General features: G+C 51.5%; 1 protein-coding gene across 2 annotated transcripts in view; it reads left to right on the top strand.

Annotated features, from left to right (window-relative positions):
• Positions 1 to 11,302, top strand: part of LOC129530055 (acetylserotonin O-methyltransferase) — a 29,161-nt gene extending 17,859 nt beyond the window's left edge. The window contains exons 6-9 of one of the 2 annotated variants that reach the window (XM_055377225.2): positions 1,978 to 2,059; positions 2,426 to 2,568; positions 5,841 to 5,963; positions 11,024 to 11,302. In XM_055377225.2, coding sequence (XP_055233200.1) covers positions 1,978 to 2,059; positions 2,426 to 2,568; positions 5,841 to 5,963; positions 11,024 to 11,235 — 560 coding nt within the window. In that variant the 3' untranslated portion in view covers positions 11,236 to 11,302. The remainder of the gene's footprint in view (positions 1 to 1,977; positions 2,060 to 2,425; positions 2,569 to 5,840; positions 5,964 to 11,023) is intronic. The other variant, XM_055377224.2, reaches the window with a different exon arrangement.
• The last annotated feature ends 3,334 nt before the right edge of the window (positions 11,303 to 14,636 follow it).

A 14,636-nucleotide genomic window follows, 5' to 3' on the forward strand; every position in this document is an offset into this window, starting at 1 on the left:
TTGCAGGCATGAGCCACCGCGCCGAGCTCATTTTCAAACTTTTTTGTAGAGAACAAGTCTCCCTATGTTGCCCTGGCTGGTCTCAGACTCCAGTTTCATGCAGTCCTTCTGCCTCGGCCTCCCAGAGTGAGTGATGGGATTACAGGCATGAGCCACCGCGCCGAGCTCATTTTCAAACTTTTTTGTAGAGAACGAGTCTCCCTATGTTGCCCTGGCTGGTCTCAGACTCCAGTTTCATGCAGTCCTCCTGCCTCGGCCTCCCAGAGTGAGTGATGGGATTACAGGCATGAGGCACTGCGCCCAGGCTGAGCTTGCTTTTCGAATACAAATCCCCAACCCCGAGCTCACACCTTAAGCACCTCCTCTACCCCACAGGGCTGTCACACTCCGGGCCGTGATCCACCCACCCTATCTCCCTCCTGTGACTCAGTGGATCACTCAGAACAGCTCCTGGCTGGTAGAAGGCCCTTTGCAGAGTGAGGAGCTTCTCCAAGTTTATTACTTTTAGTCACTGTGAGCAGGGATAGATAAGAGTTCAGGATCCCCCTGCCTGGGGAGCAGCTTGGGAAGAAAATAATGAACAAGCAGACAGGGCGCAGTGGCTCACTCCTGTAATCCCAGAACTTTGGGAGGCCGAGGCGGGTGGATCTCCTGAGGTCAGGAGTTCGAGATCAGCCTGGTCAACATGGTGAAACCCCGTCTCTACTAAAAATACAAAAAAAGGCCGGGCGCGGTGGCTCATGCCTGTAATCCCAGCACTTTGGGAGGCGGAGGCTGGCGGATCCCAAGGTCAGGAGTTCGAGACCAGCCTGACCAACGGGGTGAAACCCGGTCTCTACTAAAAATACAAAACTTAGCCAGGCGTGATGGTAGGTGCCTGTCATCCCAGCTACTCAGAAGGCTGAGGCAGGAGAATCGCTTGTACCCGGGAAGCGAAGGTTGCAGTGAGCTGAGATCGCGCCACTGCACTCCAGCCTGGTGACGGAGTGAGACTCCATCTCAAAATAAATAAAAAGACTGACTTTCTACAGAAATAATGGACAAGGAGCATGGGGCTGGAAGTCTCCATGGCCCACGATGGATTTTGTGTGCACGACTTACCGGGGCCTCTGAATGGGGCTTGTTACTATGTCTTTCTCTTAGCTGTTGGCCGCCCTTGGCCGGACAGGTGCGCCGGCTTCAAGAACACACAGTTAAGTGCGTGGACATATGGAAGCTTGGAGCTTGGGTCAGCCCAGCCAGAAAGACCACCTGCACTCAGGGGCCTGTAGACAATCACGTCACCGTCAAGATTACACATGGTGGATAAAAAAGGAGGAGTTCGGCCGGGCGCGGTGGCTCACGCCTGTCATCCCAGCACTTTGGGAGGCCGAGGCAGGCGGATCACGAGGTCAGGAGATCAAGACCATCCTGCTAACACGGAGAAACCCTGTCTCTACTAAAAATACAAAAAAAAAATTAGCTGGGCGTGGTGGTGGGTGCCTGTAGTCGCAGCTACTGGGGAGGCTGAGGCAGGAGAATGGCGTGAACCCGGGAGGCAGAGCTTGCAGTGAGCAGAAATCGTGCCACTGCAATCCAGCCTGGGTGACAGAGCCAGACTCCATCTCAAAAAAAAAAAAAAAAAAAAAAAAAACAAAGGGGAGAGAGGCCAGGCACAATGGCTCACGCCTGTAATCCCAGCACTTTGGGAGGCCGAGGCGGGCGGATCACGAGGTCAGGAGATTGAGACCATCCTGGCTAACACGGAGAAACCCTGTCTCTACTAAAAATACAAAAAAAAAAATTAGCCGGGCGTGGTGGCACGCGCCTGTAGTCCCAGCTACTCGGGAGGCTGAGGCAGGAGAATGGCATGAACCCGGGAGGCAGAGTTTGCAGTGAGCCGAGATAGCACCACTGCACTCCAGCCTGGGCGACAGAGTGAGACTCCGTCTCAAAAATAAATAAATAAATAAAAGGATGCGTTCATGTCCTTTGCAGGGACATGGATAAAGCTGGAAACCATCATTCTCAGCAAACTATCGCAAGGACAGAAAACCAAACACCGCGTGTTCTCACTCATAGATGGGAAATGAATGATGAGATCACATGGACCCAGGGAGGGGAACATCACACACTGGGGTCTGTCAGGGCCTGGGGGGCTGGGAGGCTGGGGGAGGGAGAGCATTAGGACAAATACCTAATGTAAATGACGAGTCGATGGGTGCAGCAAACCACCATGACACATGGATACCTATGTAACAAAACAGCATGTTCTGCACATGTACCCTAGAACTTAAAGTATAATAAAAAGAAAAAGAAAAAAGACCAGACATGGCGGAAGGACCCAAGTTCCTGGGTTGGACCCTTCATGAGTCCATGGTGTGTGGAGGGTGAGCAATGTCTCTCAGGTTCATCTCTGAGGGTCAAACACCCTGTGTCCCCTTCCAGGTGGGGCTGGAGCTCTGGCTAAGGAATGCATGTCTCTGTACCCTGGATGTAAGATCACCGTTTTTGACGTCCCAGAAGTGGTGTGGACGGCAAAGCAGCACTTCTCATTCCAGGAGGAAGAACAGATTGACTTCCAGGAAGGTGTGTTTGTGTCTGTGGGGAAGCAGAGATGTGTCTCACGGCTCCGCCAGGGGGACTGGATGTTTCTGGGAAATGAAGAAGACGTGATGTGGTTTTCTTCTCACTCCCGGAAACACCCTCAACTCAACACTGTCTGTTATTCATGATGGATGGAAAGCTGGGTGTAGATATACAGTTTTCTTACAATTATTATTATTATTATTTTTGATACAGTCTTGCTTTGTCGCCCAGGCTGGAGTGCAGTGGTGCAATCTCGGCTCACTGCAACCTCCACCTCCTGGGTTCAAGCAATTCTCCTGCCTCAGCCTCCCGAGTAGCTGGGATTACAGGCATGTGCCACCACATCCAGCTAACTTTTTTTTTTTTTTTTTTGAGATGGAGTCTCACTCTGTTGCCCAGGCTGGAGTGCGGTGACAGATCTCGGCTCCCTTCAAGCTCCGCCTCCCGGGTTCACACCATTCTCCTACCTCAGCCTCCCAAGTAGCTGGGACTACAGTCACCCACCACCACACCCGGCTAATTTTTTGTATTTTTAGTAGAGGCGGAGTTTCACTGTGTTAGCCAGGATGGTCTCGATCTCCTGACCGCGTGATCCGCCCACCTCGGCCTCCCAAAGTGCCGGGATTACAGGTGTGAGCCACCACGCCCAGCCTTTTTGTATTTTTAGTAGAGATGGGATTTCACTATATTGGCCAGGCTGGTCTTGAACTCTTGACCTCAGGATATCCGCCCGCCTCGGCCACCCAAAGTGCTGGGATTACAGGTGTGAGCCATCGCGCCCAGCTTTTATTTGTATTTTTAGTACAGATGGAGTTTCACCATGTTGTCCAGGCTGGTCTCAAATTCCTGACCTCAGGAGATCCACCCGCCTCGGCCTCCCAAAGTGCTGGGATTACAGGCGTGAGCCACCGCACCCAGCCAGTCATATCATTTCTGCAGTGAAGGGTGTGGCCAGGGTCTCCACGACTACCTTCAGGTTCAATAATTCACTAGAAGGACACACGGAGCTCAGAAGAGCCATCATACACATAGTTATATTTACAACAATGAAAGAATACAGATGCATATCAGCAAAGGAGAAAGGAGCATGGGATAGAGTTCGGGAGAAACCACACGTGAGCTTCTTGTTGTCTTCTCTCAGTGGAGCTGTGGACAGCAATTAATTCCCCCAACAACAAGGTTTGACAACACACACCACTCACTGCCAGCCTGGAGAGCCTCCCCAATCCCTGACATCCAAGGATTTTCTTGGAGACTGGTTACATAGACCTGGCAGACACCCTGCATGGCTGACTCCAATCTTCACCTCATCCAGAGTTCCCAAGGTGATCCTATAGTAAATCCCACTGTTAGTACAAACTATCCTGGGTGGCCCAGAGATCCAGCTGAACAAAGATACCCTTGTGAGGTAGGACGTTCTTAGAGATTACAGTTGCCAATTAAGTGCCAATCCTCTCTTTAGAATGTGGAGGGTTTGGACAACACAGGCCTGCTGAGTTAACCTCCCCTTTTTTTTTTTTTTTTTTGAGATGGAGTCTTGCTCTGTCACCCAGGCTGGAGTGCAGTGGCGTGATCTAAGCTCACTGCAACCTCTGCCTCCCAGGTTCAAGCAATTTTTTGCTTCAGCCTCCTAAGTAGCTGAGATTACAGGCGCCCATCACCATGCCTGGCTAATTTTTTGTATTTTTAGTAGAGACAGGGTTTCACTATCTCGGCCAGGCTGGTCTTGAATTCCTGACCTCGTGATCCACCTGCCTCGGCCTCCGAAAGTGCTGGGGATTACAGGAGTGAGCTAACAGGAGTGAGTTAACGCTTTTTTTTTTTTTTTTTTTTTTTGAGACAGAGTCTCGCTCTGTCACCAAGGCTGGAGTGCAGTGGTGCGATCTCGGCTCACTGCAAGCTCCACCTCCTGGGTTCATGCCATTCTCCTGCCTCAGCCTCCCGAGTAGCTGGGACTACAGGCGCCCACCACCACACCCAGCTAATTTTTTTTTTTTTTGTATTTTTAGTAGAGATGGGGTTTCACCGTGTTAGCCAGGATGGTCTCAATCTCCTGATCTCGTGATCTGCCCCCCCTCAGACTCCCAAAGTGCTGGGATTACAGGAATGAGCCACCGCGCCTGGCCTGAGTTAACTCTTCACTGCACAGAGCTCACCAAGATCTCTCCCAAGATTGGCACCTTATCATTTTGCAGGAAAACTATGACAAGACTTGAGCGTTTCACATCGCACACACATAAAGGGTCAGTCTTGTGTATTTACTTTAAATCTGGAGAACAGGTCTTGACTGTAGGTTCAGTTCAACTCATCAGTTGGGAGCTGCTGACCGAATTCCCAGGGACTCCTGGAATCCACGGCTTTGGGTGATATCAGCAGCTGGGCTTTTGCAGGGGACATCAGAAAGAAAGAAAGAACATGGGCTGGGCACAGCGGCTCATGCCTGTAATCCCAGCACTTTGGGAGGCCGAGGCAGGCGGATCACCTCAGGTTGGGAGTTCGAGACCAGCCTCAGCAACATGGAGAAATCCCGTCTCTACTAAAAATACAAAAATTAGCCGGGCGTGGTGGCGTGTGCCTGTAGTCCCAGCTATTCAGGAGGCTGAGGCAGGAGAATCTCTTGAAACCAGGAGGTGGAGGTTGTGGTGAGCCGAGATCAGGCCCTTGCACTCCAGCCTGGGCAACAAGAGCAAAACTCCATCTCAAACAAACAAACAAAAAAACAAAAAGAAACCATATTATGATTTTTTTTAAAGGAGGAGGAGAGAAAGAGGCCACACGTATCATTCAGTATTTTCTTTCTTTTTTTTTTTTTGGAGACAGTCTCGCTGTCGCCCAGGCTGGAGTGCAGTGGCACGATCTGGGCTCACTGCAAGCTCCGCCTCCCGGGTTCAAGCCATTCTCCTGCCTCAGCCTCCCGAGTAGCTGGGACCACAGGCACCCGCCATCACGCCCGGCTAATTTTTTTGTATTTTTAGTAGAGACAGGGTTTCACCGTGTTAGCCAGGATGGTCTTGATCTCCTGACCTCGTGATCTGCCCACCTCCGCCTCCCAAAGTGCTAGGATTACAGGCGTGAGCCACCGCGCCCGGTCTCAGTATTTTCTTATCTTTCTCCTAAGCCTTTTTGTTTTCCGAGGCTAGGTCTGCAGGTGACTAGCCTGGAAGACCTGGGAAAGGCATGACCCATCCAGGTGACCTTTTGTGCCCAGAATAGGTTTAGTCAAATGGGATTGGATTGCAGGCTGACCTCGGGGTGCCTGCCCTGTGTTCCAGGGGATTTCTTTAAAGACCCTCTTCCGGAAGCAGATCTGTACATCCTGGCCAGGGTCCTCCATGACTGGGCAGATGGAAAGTGCTCACACCTGCTGGAGAGGATCTACCACACTTGCAAGCCAGGTAAGTTGTGGGGTTTGCATTTCAGCGTGTGCTTGTGACACGGGGCAGAATTGTACGAGTCGCATTTAGAAGGCAGGCACTGAAATCATCCCACAAGTAAGGGTAGACATCCTGCCCAATATGGCTTTCCTTTTAGATAACCACCTGCAATAAATAGGCTCCTAATTTCTATTCTATTGATAAAACCACATAAAGATGGAAAAAGTGAAAGGTCCTCTGAAACTTCAGTGGCCTCACTTTGGTGAAATTCTTTCAGAATTAGGCTAGTGTCTGTGTGTGTGATGAGGACCGTGCCCCACTGACTTCTGAGGTCCACCCATCCTGATGGTTCATGAGGATGTGCGCACAGCCTCTGTGTGTGATGGGGACAGTGTCCCAGCTCTCCTGTGAGGTCCACTCATCCTGATGGTTCATGAGGACGTGGGCACAGCCTCTGTGTATGATGGGGACAGTGTCCCAGCTCTCCTGTGAGGTCCACCCATCCTGATGGTTCATGAGGATGTGCGCACAGCCTCTGTGTGTGATGAGGACCGTGCCCCACTGACTTCTGAGGTCCACCCATCCTGATGGTTCATGAGGATGTGCGCACAGCCTCTGTGTGTCATGGGGACAGTGTCCCAGCTCTCCTGTGAGGTCCACCCATCCTGATGATCCATGAGGATGTGCGCACAGCCTCTGTGTGTCATGGGGACAGTGTCCCAGCTCTCCTGTGAGGTCCATCCCTCCTGATGGTTCATGAGGATGTGCGCACAGCCTCTGTGTGTGATGGGGACAGTGTCCCAGCTCTCCTGTGAGGTCCACCCATCCTGATGGTTCATGAGGATGTGGACACAGCCTCTGTGTGTGATGAGGACCGTGCCCCACTGACTTCTGAGGTCCACCCATCCTGATGGTTCATGAGGATGTGCGCACAGCCTCTGTGTGTGATGAGGACAGTGTCCCAGCTCTCCTGTGAGGTCCATCCATCCTGATGATCCATGAGGATGTGCGCACAGCCTCTGTGTGTCATGGGGACAGTGTCCCAGTTCTCCTGTGAGGTCCATCCCTCCTGATGGTTCATGAGGATGTGCGCACAGCCTCTGTGTGTGATGGGGACAGTGTCCCAGCTCTCCTGTGAGGTCCACCCATCCTGATGGTTCATGAGGATGTGGGCACAGCCTCTGTGTATGATGGGGACAGTGCCCCACTGACTTCTGAGGTCCACCCATCCTGATGGTTCATGAGGACGTGGGCACAGCCTCTGTGTATGATGGGGACAGTGTCTCAGTTCTCCTGTGAGGTCCATCCATCCTGGTGGTCCATGAGGACGTGGACACAGCCTCTGTTGTGTGATGGGGACAGTGTCCCAGTTCTCCTGTGAGGTCCACCCATCCTGGTGGTCCATGAGGATGTGGACACAGCCTCTGTTGTGTGATGGGGACAGTGTCCCAGTGTCGTGTGAGGTCCACCCATCCTGATGGTCCATGAGGATGTGGATACAGCCTCTGTGTGTGTGATGGGGACAGTGTCCCAGTTCTCCTTTGAGGTCCACCCATCCTGGTGGTCCATGAGAACGTGGACACAGCCTCTGTGTGTGTGATGGGGACAGTGTCCCAGTTCTCCTTTGAGGTCCACCCACCCTGGTGGTCCATGAGGACGTGGGCACAGTCTCTGTGTGTCATGGGGACAGTGTCCCAGTTCTCCTGTGAGGTCCACTCATCCTGATGGTTCATGAGGATGTGGGCACAGTCTCTGTGTGTCATGGGGACAGTGTCCCAGCTCTCCTGTGAGGTCCACCCATCCTGATGGTTCATGAGGACGTGGGCACAGTCTCTGTGTGTCATGGGGACAGTGTCCCAGTTCTCCTGTGAGGTCCACTCATCCTGATGGTTCATGAGGATGTGCGCACAGCCTCTGTGTGTGATGGGGACAGTGTCCCAGCTCTCCTGTGAGGTCCATCCATCCTGATGATCCATGAGGATGTGGACACAGCCTCTGTATGTGTGATGGGGACAGTGTCCCAGTGTCCTGTGAGGTCCATCCCTCCTGATGGTTCATGAGGATGTGGGCACAGCCTCTGTGTGTGAGATAGGGACCATGTCCCAGATCTCCTGTGAGGTCCACCCATCCTGATGATCCATGAAGATGTGGACACAGCCTCTGTGTGTGAGATAGGGACCATGTCCCAGCTCTCCTGTGAGGTCCACCCATCCTGATGATCCATGAGGATGTGGACACAGCCTCTGTGTGTGTGATGGGGACAGTGTCCCAGTGTCCTGTGAGGTCCACCCATCCTGATGGTTCATGAGGACGTGGGCACAGCCTCTGTGTGTGATGGGGACAGCGTCCCAGCTCTCCTGTGAGGTCCATCCATCCTGATGGCACATGAGGAGGTGGGCACAGCCTCTGTGTGTAATGGGGACAGTGTCCCAGTGTCCTGTGAGGTCCATCCATCCTGATGGTCCATGAGGACGTGGGCACAGCCTCTGTGTGTGAGATAGGGACCATGTCCCAGCTCTCCTGTGAGGTCCACCCATCCTGATGCTTCATGAGGACGTGGGCACAGCCTCTGTGTATGATGGGGACAGTGTCTCAGTTCTCCTGTGAGGTCCACCCATCCTGGTGGTCCATGAGGATGTGGACACAGCCTCTGTTGTGTGATGGGGACAGTGTCCCAGTTCTCCTGTGAGGTCCACCCATCCTGGTGGTCCATGAGGATGTGGACACAGCCTCTGTTGTGTGATGGGGACAGTGTCCCAGTGTCCTGTGATGTCCACCCATCCTGATGGTCCATGAGGATGTGGATACAGCCTCTGTGTGTGTGATGGGGACAGTGTCCCAGTTCTCCTTTGAGGTCCACCCATCCTGGTGGTCCATGAGGACGTGGACACAGCCTCTGTGTGTGTGATGGGGACAGTGTCTCAGTTCTCCTTTGAGGTCCACCCACCCTGGTGGTCCATGAGGACATGGGCACAGCCTCTGTTGTGTGATGGGGACAGTGTCCCAGTGTCCTGTGAGGTCCACCCATCCTGATGGTCCATGAGGATGTGGACACAGCCACTCTGTGTGTGATGGGGACAGTGTCCCAGCTCTCCTGTGAGGTCCATCCATCCTGATGGTTCATGAGGACGTGAGCACAGCCTCTGTGTGTGTGTTGGGGACAGTGTCCCACTTCTCCTGTGAGGTCCACCTATCCTGATGCTTCATGAGGATGTGGGCACAGCCTCTGTGTGTGTGATGGGGACAGTGTCCCAGTGTCCTGTGAGGTCCACCCATCCTGGTGGTCCATGAGTACATGGACACAGCCTCTCTGTGTGAGATGGGGACAGTGTCCCAGTTCTCCTGTGAGGTCCACCCCTCCTGGTGGTCCATGAGTACATGGACACAGCCTCTCTGTGTGTGATAAGGACAGTGTTCCAGCTCTCCTGTGAGGTCCACCCATCTTGATGGTTCATGAGGACTTGGGCATGGCCTCTGTGTGTGTGATGGGGACAGTGTCCCAGTGTCCTGTGAGGTCCACCCATCCTGATGGCTCATGAGGACGTGGGCACAGCCTCTTTGTGTAATGGGGATAGCGTCCCAGTGTCCTGTGAGGTCCATCCATCCTGATGGTTCATGAGGACGTGAGCACAGCCTCTGTGTGTGTGTTGGGGACAGTGTCCCACTTCTCCTGTGAGGTCCACCTATCCTGATGCTTCATGAGGATGTGGGCACAGCCTCTGTGTGTGTGATGGGGACAGTGTCCCAGTGTCCTGTGAGGTCCACCCATCCTGGTGGTCCATGAGTACATGGACACAGCCTCTCTGTGTGAGATGGGGACAGTGTCCCAGTTCTCCTGTGAGGTCCACCCATCCTGGTGGTCCATGAGTACATGGACACAGCCTCTCTGTGTGTGATAAGGACAGTGTTCCAGCTCTCCTGTGAGGTCCACCCATCTTGATGGTTCATGAGGACTTGGGCATGGCCTCTGTGTGTGTGATGGGGACAGTGTCCCAGTGTCCTGTGAGGTCCACCCATCCTGATGGTTCATGAGGACGTGGGCACAGCCTCTTTGTGTAATGGGGATAGCGTCCCAGTGTCCTGTGAGGTCCATCCATCCTGATAGCCCATGAGGATGTGGGCACAGCCTCTGTGTGTGTGTGTGATGGGGACGGTGTCCCAGTTCTCCTGTGAGGTCCACCCATCCTCATGGTCCATGAGGACGTGGGCACAGCCTCTCTGTGTGTGATAAGGACAGTGTTCCAGCTCTCCTGTGAGGTCCACCCATCTTGATGGTTCATGAGGACTTGGGCATGGCCTCTGTGTGTGTGATAGGGACAGTGTCCCAGTGTCCTGTGAGGTCTATGCATCCTGATGGTCCATGAGGACATGGGCACAGCCTCTGTGTGTGTGATAAGGACAGTGTTCCAGTATCCTGTGAGGTCCACCCATCCTGATGGTTCATGAGGACGTGGGCGCAGCCTCTGTGTGTAATGGGGACAGTGTCCCAGTGTCCTGTGAGGCCCACCCATCCTGATGGTTCATGAGGACGTGGGCACAGCCTCTGTGTGTAATGGGGACAGTGTCCCAGTGTCCTGTGAGGTCCATGCATCCTGATGGTCCATGAGGACATGGGCACAACCTCTGTGTGTATAATGGGGACAGTGTCCTAGTGTCCTGTGAGGTCCACCCATCCTGATGGTTCATGAGGACGTGGGCGCAGCCTCTGTGTGTAATGGGGACAGTGTCCCAGTGTCCTGTGAGGTCCATCCATCCTGATGGCCCATGAGGATGTGGGCACAGCCTCTGTGTGTGTGTGATGGGGATGGTGTCCCAGTTCTCCTGTGAGGTCCACCCATCCTGATGGTTCATGAGGACATGGGCACAGCCTCTATGTGTGTGATGGGGACAGTGTCCCAGCATCCTGTGAGGTTCATCCATCCTGATGATCCATGAGGACGTGGGCACAGCCTCTGAGTGTGTGATGGGGACAGTGCCCTGACTGTCCTCTGAGGTCTGGCTGTCCTTATGGTTCACTGGGACTTTGGCACAGTCTGTCTGTGTGTTTGTGTGTGATGTGGACTGTGCCCCTCCCTTTCTAGGTGGTGGCATTCTGGTAATTGAAAGCCTCCTGGATGAAGACAGGCGAGGTCCTCTGCTCACGCAGCTCTACTCTCTGAACATGCTTGTGCAGACGGAAGGGCAGGAGAGGACCCCCACCCACTACCACATGCTCCTCTCTTCTGCTGGCTTCAGAGACTTCCAGTTTAAGAAAACAGGAGCCATTTATGATGCCATTTTAGCCAGGAAATAACTTTTTCTTGTGATCTGGTACTAATGTCAAAGCACACAAGACATAATAATAAAGAGATGTATCTCCAGTGGCTTCTTGTTCTTGGTGTTCACATGATAAGTGACTGGAGGCTTCTGTGGACAGGGTTGGACTGCTTCTAATTTGTAGATTATTTCCCAGGCTTTACTGAGGACCACGCTGATGGGGGTGTGAGCTCAGCTTTGATATTGACTGTAAGCAAAGTTTTGGTCCTCTTCATGCTGTAAAGTGGGACTCCAGTGTTCACCTTGAGGGGTATCTGTTAGAAGCTTCACCCTGAACAGAACTTTGGCACCAGTGATGGATGTAGCAACTATAGGTGTCTATGAAATATGAGGTTCTCCTTTCAGGCTGCCTTGCACAGCTCTGTGACTTATTAGTGATGCCATTTCAACAGTGAGAAAGGTGAGGCTTTCTGTCTCTCTCTGTTTCTGCCTCAGACAGTCCCGTCTGTCTCTCCTGTATGCATCTGTACTCAAATCTTTTCATGTAGCCACCATGAGAATGCAGGCATTTGCCACCAGATTAGATCACGCCCCATCTGTGGATACAGAGAAATCAGCAGAAGATGCTACAGAAGAGGGAAATATTTCCCTCCTACCAATCTCATACCCATTTCTCCCTGGGCCTCTTCCGCGATGTCAACAAGGTTTTCTACTTCTTGTTTTCCTCTAGTGTACATTTTAGATTATTTTGGTACTTTCTTTACTCTCAGTCTAAACATTTTTTTTTCAACTAAAAAGATGAGAAAACAAAACAAAATGGAATAATCGTCAAAGCAAGTTGTTGTGGGTTGAATTCTGTTCCCCAAAAGATATGTCCAGGCTGTGGCCCCGGAACCTGTGAATGGTATCTTTTTTAGAAGTAAGATCTTTGCTGATGAAATCAAGTTAAGATGAGGTCATTAGGATGAGCTCTAAATCCAATATGACTGATGTGCTTATAAGAAAACAAGAGACACAGAAACGCACAGAAGAGAGGGGAGAATGTCACATGAGGACACAGACACAGGTGAGAAGGCCACATGGAGACAGAGGCAGAGACTAGAGTGATACGGCCACAAGCCCAGGGACACCTGGAGCCCTCAGGAACTGGGAGAGGCAGGAAGAGTCCTCCCCTAGAGCCTCTGGAGGGAATGTAGCTCTGCGACATCTTGATCTCAGAATTCTAGTTTGCAGCACTGGGCAAGTTTATTATTATTATTATTATTATTATTATTATTATTATTATTATTTTGAGATGGAGTCTTGCTCTATTGCCCAGGCTGGAGTGCAGTGGCATGATCTCGGCTCGCTGCAAGCGCCACCTCCCAGGTTCACGCCATTCTGCCTCAGCCTCCTGAGTAGCTGGGACTACAGGTGCCTGCCACCACACCCAGCTAATTTTTTGTATTTTTAGTAAAGACACGGTTTCACCATGTTAGGTGGTCCTAACAAACTCATCTACAAGAAAGGTAAGGAATGGTGTGCACATTTCAAATTTTAAGTTTGAAAAAGCACAAGAGAATCTGCTTCTTTTTGCAATGTCTAATCTGTTTAAAAGGCATCTTTCACAGAAGAGAGAGAGTGATTCGGGAATATTTGCAGAGTTGCACGACACCTTTTAAAATTAGATTAAACAGGAAGAAAAGAGACTCAGGGACATCTTAATTCTCTGTTGAGGAGTTCTCATAAACTAAATGGTCTAATTTCAAAATGTTCAAGCTGAAGTTTGGAAATGAACTCTTTCGAAAAACATGCTTATGTCAGTTGCTGGGAGTTGCAGCTGGTGGTCATCCCCGAGAAAATGCATTCACCACAAGTCCATGGAGGCCTTATTCATGCCAAGAGTGGTGGAGTCCAGTCCCTCAGAGTGCTCTGTGTGCCCTGCTGCAAATAGGACCTTTTCCTGGATATTCAGTGATGCACAGGCAACTAATTATAGGGGAACGCTTATTTAATAAGGAATGAAGATTTTATCTTCTTATTTATTTTTCAGAGATGAAGTCTTGCTCTGTTTCCCAGGCTGGAGTACAGTGGTACAGTGATAGCTCACTGCAGCCTCCAACTCATGGGCTCAAGCGATTCTCCTGCCTCAGCCTCCCTAGTAGCTGGGACTATAGGCTCAACTAATCAATTTTTTTCTTTTTTTTAGAGACAGGATCTTGCTATGTTGCCCAGGCTGTTCTCAAACTCCTGGCCTCAAGTGAGTCTCCTGCCTCAGCCTCCCAAAATGCTGGAATTATAGGCACGAGTCACTGCACCTGGCCTATTTGATCTTTCTGATTCTTGCCCCATCAATGCCCTGTCAAATTTTCTTCACCCCAAGTAACAGAACTTGATTAATTACCATAATTATCTGATCTAATGGAGTTCCCAAGCCCCATCAGCTTTTTTTTTTTTTTTTTTTTTTTTTTTGAGACAGAGTCTTGCTCTGTCACCCAGGCTGGAGTGCAGCGGCATGATCTCGGGTCACTGCAAGCTCCACCTCCGGGTTCATGCCATTCTCCTGCCTCAGCCTTCCAAGTAGCTAGGACTACAGGTGCCCACCACCACGCCTGGCTAATTTTTTTTTGTATTTTTAGTAGAGACAGGGTTTCACTGTGGTCTCGATCTCCTGACCTCATGATCTGCCCACCTCAGCCTCCCAAAATGCTGGGATTACAGGCGTGAGCCACTGCACCCGGCCCCAAGCCCCTATCAGCTTTAAAGAAAACTTCAGTTTTTAAAACTAAGATCCTGACTTTCCTGCATGGTGAGTGCTGAGACATTCCTCCCTCATGGCTGCTCCATGGAGCAAGGGCTAGGGTCTGACTTGAGAACTGCCTCCCCTTTTGGGCAGAGAGGAGGACCAGAGCAGGCAGGGTCTTCCATCCCTACTGAAGGGGTTGGAGGTGGGCAATGGTCTCTGTCCAGGCTGACCCTTTTGATGCTGGAGCCTAGCTGGTTTTCCAAGTCCCCATCCATGTGGTAGACATGGCTATGGTGGGCATTGTTCATTGCCATCCTGTCTTCCTTTGTATTCAGAGATCCTCTTAGAGATAGCCAAGGAGTCTCCATTAGTATTTCTGGAGTGGGCATCCCTTGTGCTTGGCTGGGAGCCACCTCATCAGCACCACTGTCCTGCCTCTCCATTCACCATGAGAACCTCATGGGCTCCTCTTCCAAGTTCAGGAGCCAGGTGGTTCTAGAAGGTGCCCATTATACCATCTCTCCCCATTGGACCTTCTTTGCCCCAGGTCAAGTAGGCACAGGGAGTTTTCTTCCTAACCAGAAACTTAGCAGAGAAAGACAGCTCCTCTTGTCTTCTTGCAGGCTCCCCTCAATCTTTATGAGTGGTTTTCTGGGACTCCTTTCTCTTGGCTGGGAGGAGACCCCAGCTTCTCTCTCCCAAGGCAGAGCATC

The sequence above is a fragment of the Gorilla gorilla genome, chromosome Y (assembly GCF_029281585.2).
Source record: "Gorilla gorilla gorilla isolate KB3781 chromosome Y, NHGRI_mGorGor1-v2.1_pri, whole genome shotgun sequence".
NCBI classification, from domain to species: domain Eukaryota; kingdom Metazoa; phylum Chordata; class Mammalia; order Primates; family Hominidae; genus Gorilla; species Gorilla gorilla.